The sequence below is a fragment of the Rhinatrema bivittatum genome, chromosome 6, assembly GCF_901001135.1.
Source record: "Rhinatrema bivittatum chromosome 6, aRhiBiv1.1, whole genome shotgun sequence".
In the NCBI taxonomy this organism is placed as follows: domain Eukaryota; kingdom Metazoa; phylum Chordata; class Amphibia; order Gymnophiona; family Rhinatrematidae; genus Rhinatrema; species Rhinatrema bivittatum.
Window position 1 is genome coordinate 312,978,257 of NC_042620.1, and position 21,318 is coordinate 312,999,574.

Consider the following 21,318-nt stretch of genomic DNA (forward strand, 5'->3'; position numbering starts at 1 on the left):
CTCTTTCTTTGGTCTGGCAGTTATGTTCTCTCCTGTTCCTCAACCAAGTCTATGCTGGCACAAGTAGAATCACCTGGGGTAGGAGGGTCCTTTATTTTGATTCTCTCTCTATCCCTTGCTCCATTTCCACCAGCCCAGCCATTGCAGTGAACATCTTTTGACTGACAGGCATAGACCACAGTTCCCTCCAGAGTACAACACACAAGCAACTCTTAGCTGGCCAGGAGGTGTCACTGCTGAACAATGATTGGAAACTCCTTGGCCCCAGGTGGGGCATGGTGAATACTGAGATCCTGGAATCAACTCGGGTCTTCTGTCACTGCTCCAACCATACTTTTGTTTTGAATAATTAGAATGAATTACTTTTGGAATGCTGGAAGTGATAGGTGCTCGCTTCATTCATTGAGCTTTTTTTGTTTATTTGTTTTGTGTTAACAATAAAGATTAAAGCTATCATACTTACACAAAGCAAACTTTGATCTAAACATAAGTGAGTCAGGAAATTTACAGAGATAGGAAATTAAGAAAATAATTAGTAATACTCTCACTTCTATTAACAATCCCTTCAGTAAAGTCAGCAAAATTAACCCAAGTGAGAGAAAGGGCTTTATCATTGACTGGGCCCATTCTATGGAACACGATGCCCCCTGAACTCAGATTACAGAGTAATCTCAAAACTTTTAAGAAAAATTTAAAAACATGGCTCTTTAAAAAAGCCTTCACTAAAGAGTCTGGAGGGTAGAGAATGAAAGTACAGGGTAATGCAGATGAGAATGAATTTACTCAATCCTACATTTAAGAAGTAATATCTCAAAGAGATAGTAACTCAATAATATACCTGGACTTGACCAACAATACTCAAATAATGATTTTATCTATGAAATTGTAACCGAACTTTATTGGCACCTGTTAGAATGTACGATAGACTAAGGTAAGTAAATGTAGGTTATGTGCCTATTTGTAAACCGTTGCGATGGTATATAACTTAGCGATGGTATAGAAAAGTTTTTTAATAAATAAATAAATAAATAAAAAAATATTGGGGAGGAGAAAGAAAAAACCCCACACAAAATAGGGAACCAGAAGAGAAACATTTAAATAAATAAATAAATAGACAAACTAGACCCAAACCTGGATTTCCCTCAGTACATCACATACTGGATCTATTACCCTGAATCTCTTCTGGTCATCATTATGGTTGAAGTAGAAATCTCAGATATAATTGCACCAGTAGAAAAACAAAAGTCATAGCCAGCAGTATTATACTTTAATAAACATTTACACATGTAATATAAAGAAATTGCCCAGAGCCCTTGTCTATTGGCACATTCCCAGAAACGTCTGCTTTCCTTCTTGAATAATTTTATTCTGATCTAGATAAATCCAGGCCTTTGCCCAAGGAACAATGTACTAGCCCTGCGAAAATATTCAACCCATATTTTGTTCAAAACCATTGAAACAAAAAGTGTTGCTATATCCAGCTTGGACTGCTCCAGATAGGTAGTCAAATTCATCAAATCAACAGATGCTTTCTCACCCCCCCTTGTTCTCCTGAACTTTCCTCAGACTATCACTAGGAAGAAAGTAAATTGTATTAGCAAGTGGAACTGCTTCAGCTGGTATGTACAGTACTTCTACCACATACCTTTTAAATAAGTCAAAGGGTGTAACCCCAGATACTTGAGAAAAATGTAATGTCTGAAGGTTTAAATGTCTTACTTGATTCTCCAAGTTTTCGATGTAGAGCCAACTTACCTTGAACAATTATGTTTTAAAGACTTTATTTCCAGGTTTTCAATTCATTTCTGCACTGATAATTCATACCCATGGGTCAGTAATTCTGATAATGTAATAATTTCTAATGAACACTTGGAAATCAAAGACTCCTTCTGACCAAGACAGTCCATAAAGAATCCAGTGTAATCACTGCATGTTTCACCTACAATCTGAGAGTCTCACCGGGACTCGGCCGATGATCAGTTTTCAAATGTTCACCAATGCCCAAGGCTACCAGAGAGACTACTTTAGCCAACTGCCTTGCCTCAGCTTCTTTCAGAAGTCTTGGGACTCACCCGCAGTCTTCCTAGAACCATTGGGTGAGTTTTCAGACGTGACCGCTAACAGTGCTTCAGCTGCTGTGGTCAGCACACCTCTCTCACTTGGCAGCAATCGGTCATCCAGTAGGCTCAACGACACCTCTTTCCGCAGCAGAAACAATGCTCTCTCACTGCTAACCACAAACAAGGACATTCGAGCCCCATTCACCAAGTTTTATAGGTAACTTTCAGCATTGAGTGGTGCCTGGGATGTACAGCATTTGGTTCTTTTTTTCAAAAGTAACATCACTGGGTACCCAGTGGTGTTAGGTGGCAGAGCATTAACACCCCCCCTGCCCCCATATCATACAGGTCCTCAGTCTACTATGTAAACTACTCATCACTGTGCCATAGCAGCATGGGATCTATTTACTGTTTAGGATCTTGCCAGGTGCTTGTGACCTGGATTGGCCACTGTTGGAAACAGGATGCTGGACTTGATGGACCCTTGGTTTGATCCAGTATGGCAATTCATATCTTTTTATGTCTCAGCCAAATGGCCAAGAAAGGACTGTCCTAAACTCAGTTCCTGTATTTGGATCTTAGCCCAGCAATTGAGAAGCAATCTAATCCAATAATCATACACAACACTGCAACCAGTTAACACCAGTCCTGGTTTTACCACACTGGAAAGCTGGAACCACACTCTAAAAACTGACAAATCCATCCAACGTGAGTCATCTGGCACCAAAAAATACAACACACACCATGCAAAATGATGAAAATATAGATCTTTTCTTTTCATATTCAAAATCCACTAAAAATCTTAAAATATTTAAAAGCATGCCTTTCATGGATATATTGCATCAGCAACTTGTCCTATGGGATATCAGACACTGGTTTCCTTCTAGAAGGATTTATACTTCCTCATCAACCTGCAGACCAGTCCAGACTTGAGAGTTACGTTCCCCACCAGCAGATGGAGGCAGAGAACAAATCTCTCTTTTCTGACATCATCATCTCCTCCTCTCTATAATAGCATGAAGGGATATCAGTAGTTCTTTGCTTCCAGCAGATAGTGGCTGTTCCTGGAGGAGAAGTCAAAAAACTATTAACCATGTAGACTTAAGAAATATACACTACTTATCACAGTGCAATAGCAGCATAGGATCTATTTACTGTTTGGGATCTCGCCAGGTACTTGTGACCTGGATTAGTCACTGTTGGAAACAGGATACTGTTGGACCCTCTGTCTGATCCAGTATGGAAAATTCTTGTGGTCTAGCAGGAAATGCTGAAGATCCTTCTGGCGCGACAGCCTGGGGGTGGGTCGATCTCCCCAGTAGAATTAGGACCAAGTCAGAGGGCATCAGACGACGATCAGGTCAGACTGCTCATCTCCCTCCATGCTAAAATTTAGTTCCCATTTGGGCCTGGTACTGATAGGTTGGAAACACATTGGCTGTGGAAGCATGAAGTAAAAAAAAAAAAAAGCATAGATAGCCCCTTCCCCTTGAGTGACCAGCTCTGCAGCAGGGACTCAGGTCATCCTCTTCTCCCCTCCCTTCTCCCTGTGGAATGACCATTTTGGAGCAGGGAAGAAAGTGCCTTCAGTGCAGGAGCCAATATCAGTTCATCATCACAGGCTCATTCTATAGAGCCTACAATGGTCTGGAAGAGTTGGCAGGTACACAGATGCCAGCTGCAACTCCTAAGGTAAGTGTGAGCAGCGGGGAGCCGCTGGAGATCCAGTCAGTCGGCTCAGGCTGAGTTCCAATTCAGGAAAGGGCCAACACTTCCAGGGCATCTCCTTAAGGAGGAAGGAGCTGCAGCCTGCATGTCTCAGGCAGGGGCAGACTTTGGCCTATCCAAACCAGATCCACTAAGTGCAGAGCAGCAGGACAGAAAATCCTCCAGATTTGTGCTGATTATGCACAAGATTTTATGCAAGGAGGAGCAACAGAGGTAAGTTGGGGTAGCGGGGGGATCTTTGGAGGGTCCACAGACCAGATACCCATGGATCCCGCCGAGGGACAAGAACCAAAAGGAAAAAAAAAAACCCATTGGGACTTAGAAGAAAGTTCTTTTCTGACCACTTCCTGACTCCCATAATCTTCAGCGTGGACTTCTGGAAGAGGGGAAGGAAATTCAGGAAGGGGCAGAGTCTGAAGAAGATCCCACTACAGCAGAGTGACACAGAAGAGTGGGCCGAGAAGGGAACTCTAGGGCTTCCATTGGGCCCAGAAGTGCTAAATGAAACACCAGGGGTGCACTCCTTAGTCCCAGAGGTGGAGGCTGTCTGGGACTCTTCTATGAGCAATGAACTCACATTACAAAGGACAAATGGGTCCTGAAGATAATTTGGCATGGTTATGCACTCAAATTGGCCACCCCCTTCCAGAAGCCTGGATCATGTCCCCATGCAGATCGGCCACAAAGGGGCTCGTCATTCAGGCAATGTTGGACTGACTGCTCCAGTCGAAAGCCTCAGTACCAAGTCCCAGAAGCAGAAAAGAGGAAAGGAACATTACTCCATTTATTATGTTGTCCCAAAGAAAACAAGGTAACTTTTGTCCAATGCTGGATCTGATACATGTCTGTGGTACTTTATTTCCAAATGAAAACAGAAGGAAGAGTTCTTCAGATCCCTGGACTTGTTGGAGGCATACCTGCATATTCTTATCAGAGAGGGAAATAAGTTCTTGAGATTTATTGTATTGGGCAAGCATTACCAATTCAAGGCCCTACCTGGATGGCCATGACTCCACAAGCCTTCACCAAAGTAATGACAGTAGTGGCAGCCTTCCTCCACAAACAGGGAGTTTTGGTGCATCCCAGGTGTTATCTTGTAGGGATCTCTATTTGGTGTTTTCCCAAGTACAGGGTCACAAAAACGGTGCCTTCCTTCTTGCCTAAGGCAGTGTAGGAATTTCACCGAAACTAAAAAAAAATATCACTTCCCACCTTCAAGCCAGGAGAATGTGTAGGATACAAGAGGAGGCTTCGCTACCTGAATTTGCAAAGGGTATTACCCAGTTAAAGGTCACAAATGCATTTCGGAGGTCTGATAGACTTTGCTATTTGGGGGTCAGTACAAAGAGGAGACAGCTTCTAAAGCAGCCATACCTCAATGGATCAAGAAAGTGATCATTTCAGCCTACATTGGAAAAGGTAGAGAGGTACCAGACGTTTAAGGAGCCCAAGTCTTGTCCTGGTCAGAGTGCAAGCTAGTGGCTCTGCAGGAAATTTGCAAAGCTGCAACATGGGCCTCATTTTACTCCATCAAGCATTACAGGTTGGATCTGCAGGCCAAGGAGAACATGGTCTTTGGGAGTCCTGCCTGGGCATATCCCACAAGTCTGGTCTAGTCTGTGGGATGATGAGGAAGATGAAATTTAAGTATATCCTTTCCTTGAGTACTGACAGACCAGTCCAGAACCCACAGCAAGGAAGCAGCATTAAAAAAAAGGGAGATTGTATACCAATATGAAAATATAAAGAGCAATGTAAAGAATGTTTTCTTTTTTTGTCTAATATTTGTATTTCGTACTATTGATCTGTGAAAGAGGGGTATACAAGTTTTAGTAACTTCAAATTCAGTTCAATTCAAATGAGAGCTAGAAAGCAGAATGTTCTTCCGGTTTTAAGGAGCCAAACTGAAAGGGGGCACTAACATGTGGAGGTGCCTGGGTTTGATTTCCAGGTCAGATATTCTGCCACCCAAGTTTGCTGGGGATGCTGCAGAGACAGTGTCCGCAGCTGCGGGGGGGGGGGGGGGGGGGGGTGTTTGAGGGGAAAATCATAGGAATAGTGCAATGGCAACACCTAGTGGCCAGATTTAATGTCCATTGTTCCAGGGTTCCAAAATGAGCCATAGTGCACAACCATTACTTCAATGACTGGAGGGGATGTAAAATAGGAGAAGAAAGTCCTGGGTAGTTGTGAGTGAAGATTCAATTACCAAATCAGCCTAGTTCTCACTGACCTGGAAATTTAAACACAGTAGGAGGAATTTGCCAGGTCTCCACAAAAAACACAGAATCGGCATGAATGTTCTTTTATAAATAAATCTACTGGTAGTGAAAACAACCAATATTAAGATCCTTGAATTTTTTATTTTTTTGGATCTGACAAGTTTCCTTCTGTTCCTTTGTACTTCCAGCTCAACTGGCACTAGAGCTGAGATCTGACGCCATAAGCCCCATTTGCAACCACCTGAGTTTTTCTTTTACCCCTATTTTATTACCCTTCTCCCCCTATTACCTAATCTGGACATTGCAGTAATGGCCATGCACCAGGGCTCCTTCTGGAACCCTGCAATCATGGGAACTGAATCCTGCCATTAGGTATCACCCTTGAGCAAGGACTACAACTCCCTCCCCACCATGGGGGATTATGAACACTGCCTCCATGCATCTGCAGCTCCAGCCAACCCGGGGAGTAAGAGAACCAACTCAGGGACAAAAGGGAAATCCTTACACATGGCAGTCCGCGGCCCATGCCACCAAGCCAGCCCCAAAGATCCTCATTTTTCATTCTGATTTTTTATTTCATGCCTGGATAGATATCAGTTAGAGTTTTTGCCAAGTTTCTCTTATTTAGCCTCTCCCATCATTGTGAATATCTGCGAACCAGCTCCTCATCTGAGCCTCATCACACTAACACGTACAAAATATGAATATAGGATGAGCAACTGAAGAATGCTCTTGGGGAAGGAAACTTTAATAAATAGGAGGTGCAATCATGTATTACAGAAAATATAATATATGTAAGCCAACAAAAATGCAAGGAGACCTAAGATTGGGGAAAATGCAATAAAGCTAAGGAACAGGCAAGTTGGTATGTTGAAGACTCGTACTTTTCCCTTAAATGCCAACTATCCACCGAGAGGCAAATTCTCACTTCCCATGAGTCACAGCATTGTCCTCCTATATAGGCAGTTAACTACGTTACTGTATATGAAATAGAGACACAAGAAGTAGTCAAGGCAAAAATGACGACGAAATTCAAGAACAGAGGATCCTCAACTGAGAGGAAGTGAAGGTAAAACGGGATATCAATTACACCCTCCCGGCTGCAACTCTGGGGTCGACCAATGACGGCGGAAGCCCCTGTGACATAGTGAGGGCAAAGGGCCGTCGACGCCATTTGCAGCCGACGGCCCTTTGCCCTTACTATGTCACAGGGGCTACCGCCGCCATTGGTCGACCCCAGTGACATAGTGAGGGCAAAGGGCTGTCGGCGCCATTTTGACTACTGGCAGCCGACAGCCCAAGTCCAGGAGATCGCTCCTGGACCGCTCCTGGACCCCCGCTGGACCTCCAGGAACTTTTGGCAGGTCTTGGGGGGGGGGGGTCAGGAGGGTGGGGGCTTTTGTTAAGATTTTTACTTTTTTATTAGTCTGCGAGCCAGATGTAGCCATCAAAAGAGCCACATCTGGCTCGCGAGCCATAGGTTCCCTACCCCTGCAATATATGATATTCATCTGAAATTTTCTGAGTACAGTCTTCTAGATTTATATGGTGAATTGACTTTTTTGTGTGTGTGAATGTACAAGTATCTAAGCATGTACATGATCCTGTATGTGTGAGCGAGTGTGACTATGTGAGCATACAAGTGTAATCGTGTGTGATCTTCTGTGTCAGCAAGCATGACAGTTTGAGCGTGTGTGTGTGTCTGAGCATACGTATTGAACATGAGCATCTAAGCATGTGAGCGTATGAGCATGTGTGAGCGAGTGAATCAGTGAACATGAGTGTGATTGTAAGAGCATGAATGTGTATATGCTTATATTTTATTTATTTATTTTTGGTTTTTTATATACCGATCTTCTTGCATTGGATGCAAATCAAACCGGTTTACAGTGAAACAATAAACTTGCCTAAGAGCATTACATGGAACGAAGAACATAGTACAAATAAGAGAGCTTGTGAGCATTACATAGAACGAAGAATATTTAAAAACTTTTGGCAACAAGGTATTAAAAGTAAACTTCTTATACAAGATGTAAGCAAAAAAGCCATCGACGTTAAAACGAAATCAAGCGTATAATAGTCTTGATTGAGATGGAGAACAGGGGGGGAAGTCGGAGGGCGGACGTGGGGAAGGGAACAGTGGAAAGTGGATGGGGGGAACAGTGGATCAGAAAGTTGGAGTATGGGGGAGGGTTTAAGGGTGAATTAATAACATATAAAACAAATCAAGGTTGTCGAGGGAAGTACATTGTGGGCCATCAAGGAAACGCTAGGCTGAAAAGCCATGTTTTCAGTTTTTCTTGAATGAAATCTGGCAGGGGTCTTGTCTGAGTTCTGATGGGAGTGTGTTCCAATGAGTAGGACCTGCAGTGGATATTGCCCTATTACTTAGCGAGGTTTTGGTTTGAGGGATGAAAAGGGTGCCTTGGTAAGCTGTACTGAACATGCTTATATGTAGGAATGAACATGTTTATTTGAGAATGTATATGAGAGAAAGGATAAAGTTTGTGCACACCCCCACCCCTGACAATCTCAGGGTGACTGGAATCAAAAGTTTCCAGATCTGGAGCGTGGAAGTTTTTTTTAACCTTTATTAGTTTTAATTATTGGGTATTATTTGACATGCCAGTTTTGAAATATTTTATTAGTTACTAAGAAACTTTTTAAAACTTTTATACAAATTTTTAATTATTGGATGTTATTCTATTCATTAACTTTTGAAATATTTTTTATTAGTATGGTTTTACTATTATGATGTTTTATATTTCTTGATTTTATTGGATATTTTATGAATCATGGTGGTGATTCTGTTTTTCCATTATTGCATACAAAGTCTGGCATTTTGCAGTTTCTAATTCAGTTTTTGTCTGCACATTTCTATTTATAATTTATGGTATCTTAATTCTGTATTTGGTGAGGTCAATCTGTGGTTTGCTTCTGTGACCGAGGTAAAGTATTCTGATAATGTGTAGATTCCATGTAGAGATCTATAGCAACTTGGCTTGTTCTGTTTTCCTAATAGGAGATGTATTGGTGTTTAAGGTCTGGTGTACTATTTACAAATGGTGCCTTTTCATAAGAATTTGCTATGCTGGGTCAGACAAAGGGTCCATCAAGCCCAGCATCCTGTTTCCAACAGAGGCCAAACCAGGCCACAAGAACCTGGCAAGTACCCAAACACCAAGAATATCCCATGCTACTGATGCCAGTAATAGCAGAGGCCATTCCCTAAGTGAACTTAATAGCAGTTTGACTTAGGGTTATTGATATTTGTGGGCTGTTTTTGAATGGGAAGTTGGTATCTTGTGGCTTTCTAAGGGCCAAGTCCACACCCAACACGTTACAATATGCCTAATACCATATGAGTTCCAAGTGTCTTTGTTTTTTTTGCTGGGTTTTATGGTCAGAACCACAGCAGTCCATGCAAATTCAATATGAAATTGTAATATTTTACCTCAAAGATTATACTCTGAATGTTTTCATATAAAATCTGTTATAAATGCATAATTTTCTATTTAGTGTGGGGAGGGCATGACGGTGTGCAAGATCTCTAATATTCTTGCACCAGCCCTGACTGCACCAGCTTTCTGTGAGAAAGCAATCTGGAGCTGTTCTGCTTTGGGTCAGAGGCTCTCCCCAGTCTTGGCCAGGGTTTAATTTTTCTTTTAAGCCTAGAGGAACAATCATAGATGGAGAGAGGATGGACCAGGAGAAAATGCCTATGCAGAGTTGGAAAGGCTTTTGCTCGAGGTGGATGGGCTGAGGTCTGAGAGGGGCAGCACGTTGTGAAACCAGTGAGTCACCTGGAGTTTGTGGGTGCCAAGAAGGGGTGGGAATAGGAAAGGGAGGGAGAGGGGGCTGTTGTAAGCTGGGGAAGGGCTAGCAGCAAGCAAAAGCTTTACATACAGGCCGATTCAGTACAGTGCGCTCCGACAGGGCGCACTGTTAACCCGCGTTTGGCCGCGTGTTTTCGACACACTAGCTTTACCCCTTATTCAGTAAGGGGTAATAGTGCGTCGTAAACACGTGGCAAACACCCCCCCCCCCTCGAAACTAATAGCGCCCGCAACATGCAAATGCATGTTGAGGGCCCTATTAGTTATTCCCACGCTATTCACTAAGTAAAATGTGCAGCCAAGCAGCACATTTCACTTTCAGAAATTAGGACCTACCCAAAGGTTGGCGTTAATTTCTGCCGGCACCAGGAAAGTGCACAGAAAAGCAGTAAAAACTGCTTTTCTGTACACCCTCCAACTTAATATGATGGCGATATTAAGTTGGAGGTCCCAAAAGTAAAACATAACTAAAAAAAAATGTAAAATCAGCCCACGGCTCGAAAACCAGACGCTCAATTTTGCCGGCGTCCAGTTTCCGAACCCGTGGCTGTCAGCGGGTTTGATAACCGACGCCGGCAAAATTGAGCGTCAGCTGTCAAACTCACTGTCAGCAGAGAGGCGCTAGGGACATGCTAGTGTCCCTAGCGCCCTACCGTGGGCCCTAATTTAAATAAATTAACTTACTGAATCGTGTGCACAGGAGAGTGGCCTGTGCGCTTGCCCGCTCTCCCGTGACTTTTACTGTATCGGCCTGATAGTGATGCAGCAATACTTGAGCAGGGGGCACTCACCTACAGCTCGATACTGTAACGTGCGGTTGGAGATTCCCCGTCTGTAACTCGCTGTGGGCGCATAATTCGGATGCGTAAGGCGATCGTGTGATACAGTCTCCAGTTTCACGCGTCCTTAGCGCTTCTTGAAACCGACGCGTAACCCTTTCCGCACCCAGCATGTATATGATATGTAAATGAACGAATTAGCTATTTAATGAATGAATTAGCTATTCCCCTACGATACTGTGACGCGCGCTCCAATTATCTCCTTTGTAACCCGCTATTTTGCCGCGTCCTTAACCTGTTAGTTTACCGCCTACCCTCTACCTGGTGTTAGTCCTGCACCATGGAGGACTAACACCAGATAGAGGGTAGGCACCTCCATATATACTAACATTTATTTGCAGCGTAAAGTTGATATATATATATATATATATATATAAATACCTGTCACTTTCCGAATCCCCCATCTCCACATGGGCGGGCGGTCATGGAGGTGGCGGGAGCCGGTGGGCGGTCGTTTGATCCAGGCGGCGGCGGTAGCCGGCGGGCGGGTGGGTGCCCGTTCATCCAGGCGGCGGCGGGAGCCGGCGGGCGGGTGGGCGCCCGTTCATCCAGGCGGAGGCGGGAGCCGGCGGGCGCGCGTTCGATCCAGGTGGCGGCGGGCAGGTGGGCACCCGTTTATCCAGGCGGCGGCGGGAGCGCATTCGATCCAGGCGGCGGTGGGAGCCGGCGGGCGCGCGTTCGATCCAGGCGGCGGCGGGAGCCGGCAGGCGGGTGGGCGTGCGTTCAATCCAGGCCGCGGCGGGAGCCAGCGGGCGGGTGGGCGCGCGTTCGATCCAGGCCGCGGCGGGAGCCAGCGGGCGGGTGGGCGTGCATTCATCCAGCGGAGGGAGCCGGCGGGCGGGTGGGCGCCCGTTCATCCAGGTGGCGGCGGGAGCCGGCGGGCGCGCGTTCGATCCAGGCGGCGGCGGGCGCCCGTTTATCCAGGCGGCGGCGGCGGGAGCGCGTTCGATCCAGGCGGCGGTGGGAGCCGGCGGGCGCGCGTTCGATCCAGGCGGCGGCGGGAGCCGGCAGGCGGGTGGGCGCGCGTTCGATCCAGGCCGCGGCGGGAGCCAGCGGGCGGGTGGGCGCGAGTTCGATCCAGGCCGCGGCGGGAGCCAGCGGGCGGGTGGGCGTGCATTCATCCAGCGGAGGGAGCCGGCGGCCAAAGCGGCCTCCGGCAGCCCCCGCCGGCAGTGAATGAATGCACGCCTGTGTAGCCCGTGCGATTTCGGCGCTCAAGGCGAACGCCGATGTCACATGCCATGACGTCAAGCGTCGTGACGTCACGCCTTGAGTGCCGAAATCTCACGGGCTACACAGGCGTGCATTCATTCACTGCCGGCGGGGGCTGCCGGAGGCCGCTTTGGCCGCCGGCTCCCTCCGCTGGATGAATGCACGCCCACCCTCCCGCCGCGGCCTGGATCGAACGCGCGCCCGCCAGCTCCCGCTGCAGCCTGGATGAACGGTCGCCCGCCGGCTCCCGCCGCCGCCTGGATCGAACGCGCGCCCGCCAGCTCCCGCCAGTAAGTTTACCTTTTTTTTTTTTTTTTTTACACTTTATTCCCTTTTGTTTTAATTTTTCGTCCTGTGCCTTGCTTCGGGATGGGGGGAACCATCCACTTCCTGGTACCTGTCATTTCAAATGTCAGTTGAAATGACATTTGAAATTACAGGTACCAGCGCACCCCGGGATACTGTATAGGCGCTGAATATACCGCCTATACAGTAAAAGGGGTTTCACTTCATGGATGCGCGTTGAGCGCGGGTTGGACGCGGCTTGCATTTGCAAGCAATTTGAATAGAGTATCGAGCGCTAGGTGAAGAGAACTGTGCGTGCGGGGAACGAGGGTGCGCCGGCACTGCCGCACTCTTTCTACCGCGGCCTTAGAGTATCGACCTGTATGTGAGCACATAAGCAGCAGCAGCACAACAGTAGAATGTCTTTGCATCCCAGACCTACCTACTTACACGAGACAAAGTGGGTGTCTGTTTCAGAGCATGTGTATAGGTGTTTGTGTACATGAAGATTACAATGCCTGCCAGTGTCAGCTGTTTCATTAGGTGGCAACTGGTTGAAGAGCTGATTTATTGGCAAAAGACTAACACCAGACCAGGAATCCAGGATATGTATATATGAGAGATGTAACCAAACTTGGAGGGACCTAAAGCTATTGCATGGATGGAAAGGGGACTGCTGCTCTGGTCTAGGGTGTGCTCTACTAAAGTTCATTAAAAAAATGTGAAATTTATGTTGCATATTTTGGGCTCAATTTTGCCAGGCTCCAGGTCACATGATACACTCTCCAGCGTCAGCTTGGCTTGCTTTTGGTAGCTGTTGAAGTACATGCTACAGGGAAAATCCACCAGAGAGTCAGATAGGTAGCCCCCGGGATTTATTTATTTATTTTTAAATCAGCCCACGAGATCATACTTGCCTGCAATCCGTCCCGGCCCTCACATCCCCATAGATCTACTGAGAGTCAGAGAGAGGCAAAGAACAGGAGCCAGACTGGGGGACAATAGGGTAAACAGAGAAACAAACAATTAAAGAAAGATTCGCAGTGAGACACAATGATAATCAGAGACCCCAAAAGGAGAGGAGAGGGAAGACGACTTCCATAGAAAGGGCTCGACTAAGGGAGCTTTTTCCCTCTCTAGGCGCAGAAGGAAAGCCCCAAATAGAAAATAAACCTCCTGAATGGCGCTTCCTGAACTTTTTCCATACAGGAATGAAGTGATGGACTGCAAGTCTACCTCGGAGCTGTTCCGTCCTGGGACGCGAGTACTCCAGCAGGGATTTCAACACCTCGGGGATGTCCACGCTAATGCTACTCGCAGCCTCTTCACCGGACATTGTACCGGGTACTTGGACAAGGTACCAGGAAAGTGCCCAACGCAACCACTTTGGGAGAAAGGCAGGAAGTCGCACAAGCGTCTCTCTGGCAGAAGGCCACTGTGGCTAATAAACAGCCCTTTGTACTGTTTACCATAAAAAAAAACCCAAGAAGCACGGGAAGGATAGACAGCCAATCAGGAAGAAATACTTTCCAGCCCGCCCCCTGCCGTCCGGAAATCAGCGGCTCTGCACCACTAACCTATCAGGGTTCAGCCACCACTGACCAATAATAAAAGCTAACCAGCCCCCACCAACGAGGAGACAGCCAATCCCTGCGTAGGGTCATGAGGAACTAGTTAGCTGTTAAGCTGTTGGTGCTGAAGGCGCGGGGGGGTTTCCGGTTGGAGCTTTTTCTGCTGTCTGGTGGCCGCCGGTATTTGGTAGTAGGTGGGATTCAGAGTGTGAAACTCGAGGGAGCGGTGGCAGGTAAGGTTTTGTTCCCCCCCCCCCCCCCTGCTGAGCACCGAGGAAGTGGGGTTTTGTTTTGGGGGAGGGGGTGGAAATAAAGTTTAATACAGGAATCCTGTGAAGCGGAGAGGGCAGTCGCAGGAGAAAGATAACGAAACATTCGGGAAGGGCAAGAAATCGTGCCACAGCTTTACATTTAGATTCGGTTAACTAATTGCTTGATAATTTTACGTGTGTGTCAAAGCAATATATACAATGATTAAAACAGAAGGGAAAGGAAATTTACAGAATGACAGAAGTGCAGCATCAGGATTAGGCTCAGGTGTGAGCTATGGGGAAATGAGAGTGAAGTCTGAGACTGAGCAGGATCCTTGGTACTACAGTAGACAGATACAGGCAGAATGGGCTCAGCCTGTCCTGATATGTAATTCTGAGTCTGGGTAATGAAACTATATTCACCTTGCAAGCTATGGTAATTCACAAGACCATATGGCAGGTAGTAAAGTAACACTTTCCTTTATCAGTTTAAATTGTGAATTTCATGTATTTTTTTTTTCTTTAAATAATGAAATGTTTGAACATATGCATCAACTAATTGTGAGCTATTTGGGGCTTTTTGTGTAATTACTTAAACTGAAAATTAAGTATAATATCTTAGGCTACTTCTCTATAAGGTCTCATGCTTTTGTCAGGAGACTGTAATCAAATACCACACCACTGGACTTTTAATAAAAAATAATAATAACGTTTTGTTTATGCCTTAAGCTGAGGAGCCACCATTCAGGTAATTTGAAAAAACAACCAAAAGAAAAAGCTGATCTGAAGTTTTGCTCTTTGGCGATATTACTGTCTAAAAGGGACAGGCCCCAGAGAAACATAGGGCTTTAGATCTGTGCTTCTGGAGTTCCTAAAGGACCAGAGAAGCAGAAAGTGTTGCAAAGTCTCAGTTCACAGACCCAGGTTTCTGTTCATTGGGTGCATTAGGGCAATGTTTCCCAACCAGCGTGCCTTCCAACATGATCAGATGTGCCATAGAAAAGGCAGCAGTGCCTGATGCTCAGATTCAGACAAGCACCTGGGCTCTGCGCTCAACACTTCAGAGTAGCAAGAGACACTTGCGATGGCTTCTAAACACATAAGAGTGCCTTTCTAAGAACATGTATAATCATACATGTCTTTGTAGCTACAGCATGAGCCATGGAATCTGATAGTTAATGGGCAGCATGCAGCACATGAATAGCCAGGCCCCACTTTGACATACACAGTATCTTATCCTCCCCCTCCTGTGCTTCCTCTTTTGAGTGTCGTATACTGAGGCTGAATGAAACAGGGAGAGCACTCAGCACTGGCTGTGACTCGTTCTGAGTGCTGGGAGAAACAGCAGTGGAGGAGCTCTGGCAACCACCTGCAGCAGTAACTAAGCTGGCTGCCTGCATCTTTTGTACTTTATATAGAAGGAACTGATCCATTGTGACAAATTCATGTGTCTCTGCCTCCTCTCCCCCTTTATTTTAAAATTTGGAAGAGAGGCTGGTAGAGCTTTCAGTATTTTCTCAGCACTTCATCTGATTGTATGAATCCTCTGTGTCCATAGTGTCTGCCCTGTACCTTGCTGCATTTAATTAATGTATGTGTGTCTTATGCTTGATAAGGTTGGGAAACATTGCATTAGGGCAAAGTACTCAGGCTCTGAGAGTGAGCCTTGGATCTAGTGTACAGTGACTGATCAATAAAAGGGTATTTCCTTTTCCTCCTGCTAGATAGTCCTTTACTGTTGGGATTACCCTATTGCTGTGTTGGAGACAGTAGTTATACCCCCTTGATGACTTCACACTTGGTCAGGCCCTTGCCAGTAGTCTTATCTCTTGCATCTGCATCAAGGGTAGACTGACTCAGTTGATGCTTCCAGAGATGGTGGTGTGGCTCTAGCCTGGGAGAGTCTACCAAGCTCCTGGGTCAACTGTAAGAGTGCTTAACAAAAAAAAATACCACATCAAAACAGACACGAAGACTTCAGGTAATTCAGAATACTGCAGCCTGTATAGTCACTGGTAATACAAGAAGTTTAGCTGTTCCATTACTGTTGAGCCTACATTGGCTTCCGGTGAGGGAACGCTGTAAGTTTAAGATACTATTGATGGCATTTAAGATTTTGCATGCTCAGTGTCCACCACATTTGAAAGGTAAATTTAAAATAGCATGAATGGAGGAATTTGAGGTTGGTAAATAGACATTTATTACAACTTCCAGAGGTAAAAAGGTTTTGATAGCAATAGATAGCAAATAGATCATTCTCATTTATGGTCCCAGGCATGTGGAATAGTCTACCATGAGATCTTAGGGAAGAGAAGGAATAGTTTTCAAAGAAATTAAGAACATGGTTCATTTCATTGGCTTGATGAGTGATTAGCATTAGGGAAGAGACATTGTCATCTAATTTGTCTGCTGGGTGACTTGTTTTATGATATACTGTTTTAATGTATTCAGTTATTTATGATGGTTCAATTATGTTCTTACCTGCTAATTAGCTTTCCTGTAGTCCTGCCAGACCAGTCTGTACAAATGGGATTATCATCCGGCCAGCAGATGGAGGCAGAGACCAAAAGCTCGTCATTGAGCCCTTCTCTATATGTGTCCAGTACAACCTCATTTCCTATGCCAAAGCTAAAGACATCCAAATACAGTTGTTAGTTTTGGTTTCCAAATACCCCTCATAACCAAAACCTGATACTGTCACCAATATTCACTCCCTGGCTACTAGTACAGGAGTAGGAATTCCTACTTCACGCACCTGATAAGGATTGCTGCTTTTTGTATGACCAGCAACTTACTCTCCATTCGTTTTCTGAGGATAAGGATCCCCTGGAAGTCAAAGATGTTAGACACAAACAATATCCTTTTACTCATTTCTCTATGTAGGTCAACCTATATAAATGTTTATATATGCCTGCAGTTTTTTTTTGTTTTTTTAATCCCCCGTTCTCTTCCTGGGGTGGGGGCTATAGACTGGTCTGTCAGGACTACAGGAAAGCCGGTCAGCAGGTAAGAATCTAATTGAACCTGATTGTCCTGCCAGACAAGTCTGTATAAGTGGGATGTACCAAAGTTGTACTTGTCCCGGGTGGGAGTAATGTAGATCTGCTTCCAGGACTCCTGAGGTAATACTGTGCCTTTTTCTCCTGAAGGTTTGGCCTCATAATGCATGTGGAAAAGGCCATGTATCCGCCCTGCAGATTTCTGCTGGGTCTACTAGTTTATACTTTGCCCAGAATGAGGCCTGGGCCTACACAGAGAATGCTTTAGGCCCTCGGGGCATCAGCTTTGCCTTCAGTATACCTGTTCCCGCTGTTGCTTACTTAAAGGCCCTCTTGCCCTGTGTGGGCCTCTGTGGCTGTCGCCCAAGTCTGTGGCTTTCTTGTACTCCTTGTGAATTCTCACTATTGCCTCAAGCCTCGTGCATCTCTAGTGCTCTGAGCTCCCACTTCGACCTTCTGTTTCCTAAAGCTCAGTAATGAAATCTCTTGATTTATGAGAAACCCCTATTGAAACACAGGTCTCACACTGGGCACCCTGATACCTTTTCCTTTAAAATTTTCTAAGGCACCACGGAGGCGAATTTCCACCACCATCTTCAAGATGCTACCGTATAACATCTTTAAAAAAAAAAAAAAAAAAAATGCACTCGCTGATTCCCCCCCCCCCCCCCTAAGTGAGTCCACCTCCAAGTTGAGGAGGCCTGACCTCAGAATTCAGGGGGAGTGAGGAAGCATTTGTTTCTATGTCTTTTTTTTTTTTTTTTTTTTCCGGTAAGCCAGACTGAGCCTGCCCTTGTAATCTTTGTGCATCACGCCTTCCTCCCAATCTCTTTTTTTTTGGCAGAAGGCCACCATCAAGAGCCCAAACTCCTCAACAGGACCTAGTATACCTTTCATAACCTGACCTCACAGAGGCTCCAGGTTCTACGCTTCGCAGTGTGGTCCACCTTCACATCACCCACGGCCATGACACCTGTTATTGACTATCCTCCTTATGTAGCCTGCTTCTCTTAACTGAGAAGTCATGGTTCTTCTGGGGAATTATTTCTTGGCTATGTAGGAAAAAATGCTCCCTTTTTTTGCACCTCCCGGACTAAGTCCAGGGACTATATGGGCTTCTGGCTCCTCCAACCTCCGAAAGCTGGATGCCAGTTATGGTCTCCAGGATATTTGAACCCTCCTGGTTTCCATTTTCCCTTTTTGACCTAAAAATGTGCTTGTGTAAAACTTAATGAGGGCAAAGGCTACTTCTGCAAGACCTTACCTACCCGGGTCTGCAGAGTGTCGGCTCCAGGCACCTCATAGGAAGGATGATTATTTTGACCTTATGAGTTGCTGCTCAGTGCTACAGGAGAGCTCCCTCATAACCTGAATCTGATTGACTTCCCAGAGTATGGGAGAGCTAATTTTTTCTTTCAGTTTGTTCCCAGCCACTAAGGGTACACTATTGGTTACTACCTCCTAGGCTACCTACTTTGTGCTAGCAGGCGATACTTTAAAATTTTAGACCATCAGGGAAATTCTAGATGGTTGGTAATTGTTCTCTGCCTGAGCCCACCCGCTTTGCTTCTCAACTAGGATTCTCATCCAAGCTACTGCTAGTTCTGACCAAATCCTCCTTCATCCTATCTGGAAAATGCAATGTGCAGGAGGGGCAGCTGTGAGGCCTGCTCTATACCCAAGCTCGGGAAGACTAGCTAGTATTTGAGATCCTGATCCGTGAGCATAGGGCTTCACCCTAGCCTTATACTGATGTCTGCTTAAAAGAAGGAACTAGTTTCCCTCCCAGTCTAATGAGACTTTACCCCTCCTTATTTCTCAGGTAGTTGGAGTCCCTGCTAACCTTTCTTGCTGTCCTTGAGGGCTCCAGAAGGCATCTGAGCAATAATTGTTCATAGAACTACACTGGGGGACAGGGAATTCCCCTTATTGGTCTTCTACCACCCAGAAAAGAGACTCCCTGCATTTCTGTAACTTACGTACCAGGGAGTCCGGAATGACAATGGTGACTAACACCTGATGAAACTCGTGACTTGGCTTACCTCCAAGGAAGAGAGAGAACAATTCCTAAGCTGATTGCTTTTAGCCTTTAAATGGCCTCCACCCCCTCAAACAGGACTCGCTCTGGTTGGGAGGGGAGGGGCTGATGTGCAGAAGGAGCTTCTGATACGCAGTCCCCTACTGGGATCAGTCCATAAAAGGTTCTTTTACCATAGAAAAATACTGTGCAACAAGTTTGGATTTATTGCATGATAACTGCAAACATTCTGTGTTTTAAAGCCCTAACACATTCTAGTAAATGACCGCCCCAAGTTTATACCTAAGGCAATGGAAGGCAGAGACCTGCCCAAGGTCACAAGTAGCAGCTGCTGGATCTGAACGTGGCCAGCTGCTTCAACTACCAGGCCACTCCTTCTCCTCTCCCTCTGTGAAGGGGGCTCCGCAGAGGGCCTCTGGTTCCTCTTGAACTTGCCCTAACTAGGCTAGATGGGGGGGGGGTCATCTGAGAGAGGCAACCCCCAGCACTTACCTCTCCTCTGCGAGAGTCCAACTATTACTCCGTCTGGGACCTTATGTAAGAAGGTTCACAACCTCACCTTCTGTCGATTATTACCTGTGGGGAAAAAGTCACCTTGACCTCCCTGAGGGCTGCTAGACCCAGTCCAGGAGAATTTGAGACAGAGGACCATTGTACTTATTAGCCTGGGGAGAGAATGAGAAGGGAAGGCAGGTTTAGGGGAGCTTTCCCCTATCTGACCTGGGAACCCTTAAACCTTTTTCCTTCCTCTGCTAGCTATGGACTTCATAGCTGAAGGCAACACTCACTCACTGAGTCAGTTTCCCACCCTGGAGAAATTTCTCCCTGCGAGGACCAGACTATCAGCAGGTAGAGAGAGACCTATGCAAGCATCTTGATAAAGTAAGGTGCGTCATACAATCTGCCCTCCCCCCCCTTTTTTTTTTTTTTTTAAACCAGCTGGCTTAAAAAAAAAACCCACAAAAAGAGACTGCCATTCTCGTCAACAGTAGCAGTTTATGATTCTACCAGCCCCTTTAGGAGCCTCTGTCAAGCAGAGGAACAGACAGCCGGTTCCATCAGATGTTCCCTTAATCCCTCCCCAGCTGAGAGGGTGGGAGAGGTGAGCTCCCATGGACTGTGGGAGGGAAAAGAGGTACAGACATAGCTTGATTGCCTTAATATAAATACTTACTACTACCAGGGCACCTAGTTTTTCTTTTAAACTAGGTGCCCTGGCAGGGAGCTGGAACTTGAAGTTCAAGCCAGGTTCCCAGATAACAGATTGCAGCTGAAGATCTAAGTCGGTGCCAAGTTGCCTGAGTTCATGGCAAGAAAGTGCACCTTCACCCAGCTGCAACCTGGCTATTGGGATTGCTGTTCACCTACTCTGAACTCCTATTGGCTTTGCCTGTCCTTGCTGTCATCCTCTCATTAAGGGAGTTTCCCACAGTTGTGACCAATCAAGGGTTTCAGAACCTGCCTATCTACTTCTATAATTCTTTTTTTTTTTTTTTTTTTCTCAGCTTACAGCCACAAAAAAGAATTCTATCTTATTCTATAAGGAAAATTGCAATTATGACTGCAATTTGCTGTGATATGTGGAGGCATACACTGCTGGGATCTGAACCCAGGATCTCCAAAAATGTGAATCTCAAGAAATAGGAGATGAATTGCTTTTCACGATGTTAGGATTACCATGCAACAAAGCAGTTTAGAGCCTTGCTTTTCCTGCTTACTAGTCATTTATCTTAACCACTTAGCCACTTCCTCTCCTTGTTCCCTGAAGCTGGCTCACCAGCTCCCTGGTTATGCCTGCCCAAGCAAGGCACAGCTCTCTCCCAAGGAGGTTCCAGCCTGAAAGGGGAGCTCATCCAGGCCTGATTATGGTAATCCAAAATCACTTCTACTATACTAATTAACAACAAGGCATTTTCTTACTGTACTCTTCATTTGACCGCATGCTGTTTCGTAGCAGTGGTTGTGGGCTGGAGCTTTGCTACCATATAGGAGAACAAGGTTGGATTCCCAAGCTCTGTTTATGCTACTCAGGCCAGCAGAGGCTTGTGATCCATTGAGACTTCCCTGTACTGTTTTCCTTTCTCCCTCTTTGGCTCCTGCCCTGTCAGGAGAACAAGTCTTATCTGGCCTGTTGCCCTGCTCCATCAGGGAAATCAGTACCTTGTCAGGTCTGTTGCCCTGGGAGCCCAGTCCTCAGGTCCTGCTGCCGGACCCACCAAGGTAAAGCCACAGGGAATTTTCCTCCAGTGCTTGCTCCTTGGCACTGGGATTCAGACT

At 45.8% G+C, this 21,318-nt stretch overlaps 2 protein-coding genes across 6 annotated transcripts in view; one reads left to right on the forward strand and one right to left on the reverse strand.

Moving 5' to 3' along the window:
* The window catches only part of LOC115094445 (thyrotroph embryonic factor-like), a 34,105-nt gene extending 20,452 nt beyond the window's left edge, over positions 1-13,653 (reverse strand). The window contains exon 1 of one of the 2 annotated variants that reach the window (XM_029607511.1): positions 13,419-13,652. In XM_029607511.1, the coding sequence (XP_029463371.1) occupies positions 13,419-13,518 (100 nt within the window). In that variant the 5' untranslated portion in view covers positions 13,519-13,652. Of the gene's footprint in view, positions 1-13,418 lie in introns of both variants that reach the window. The other variant, XM_029607512.1, reaches the window with a different exon arrangement.
* Positions 13,654-13,821: 168 nt separating this feature from the next.
* Positions 13,822-21,318, forward strand: part of CRADD (CASP2 and RIPK1 domain containing adaptor with death domain) — a 34,831-nt gene continuing 27,334 nt past the window's right edge. For 2 of the 4 annotated variants that reach the window (XM_029607515.1, XM_029607520.1), the window contains exon 1: positions 13,827-13,986. The gene's annotated coding sequence lies outside the window, so the exon portion shown is untranslated. Of the gene's footprint in view, positions 13,987-21,318 lie in introns of all 4 variants that reach the window. The other 2 variants (XM_029607513.1, XM_029607518.1) reach the window with 2 other exon arrangements.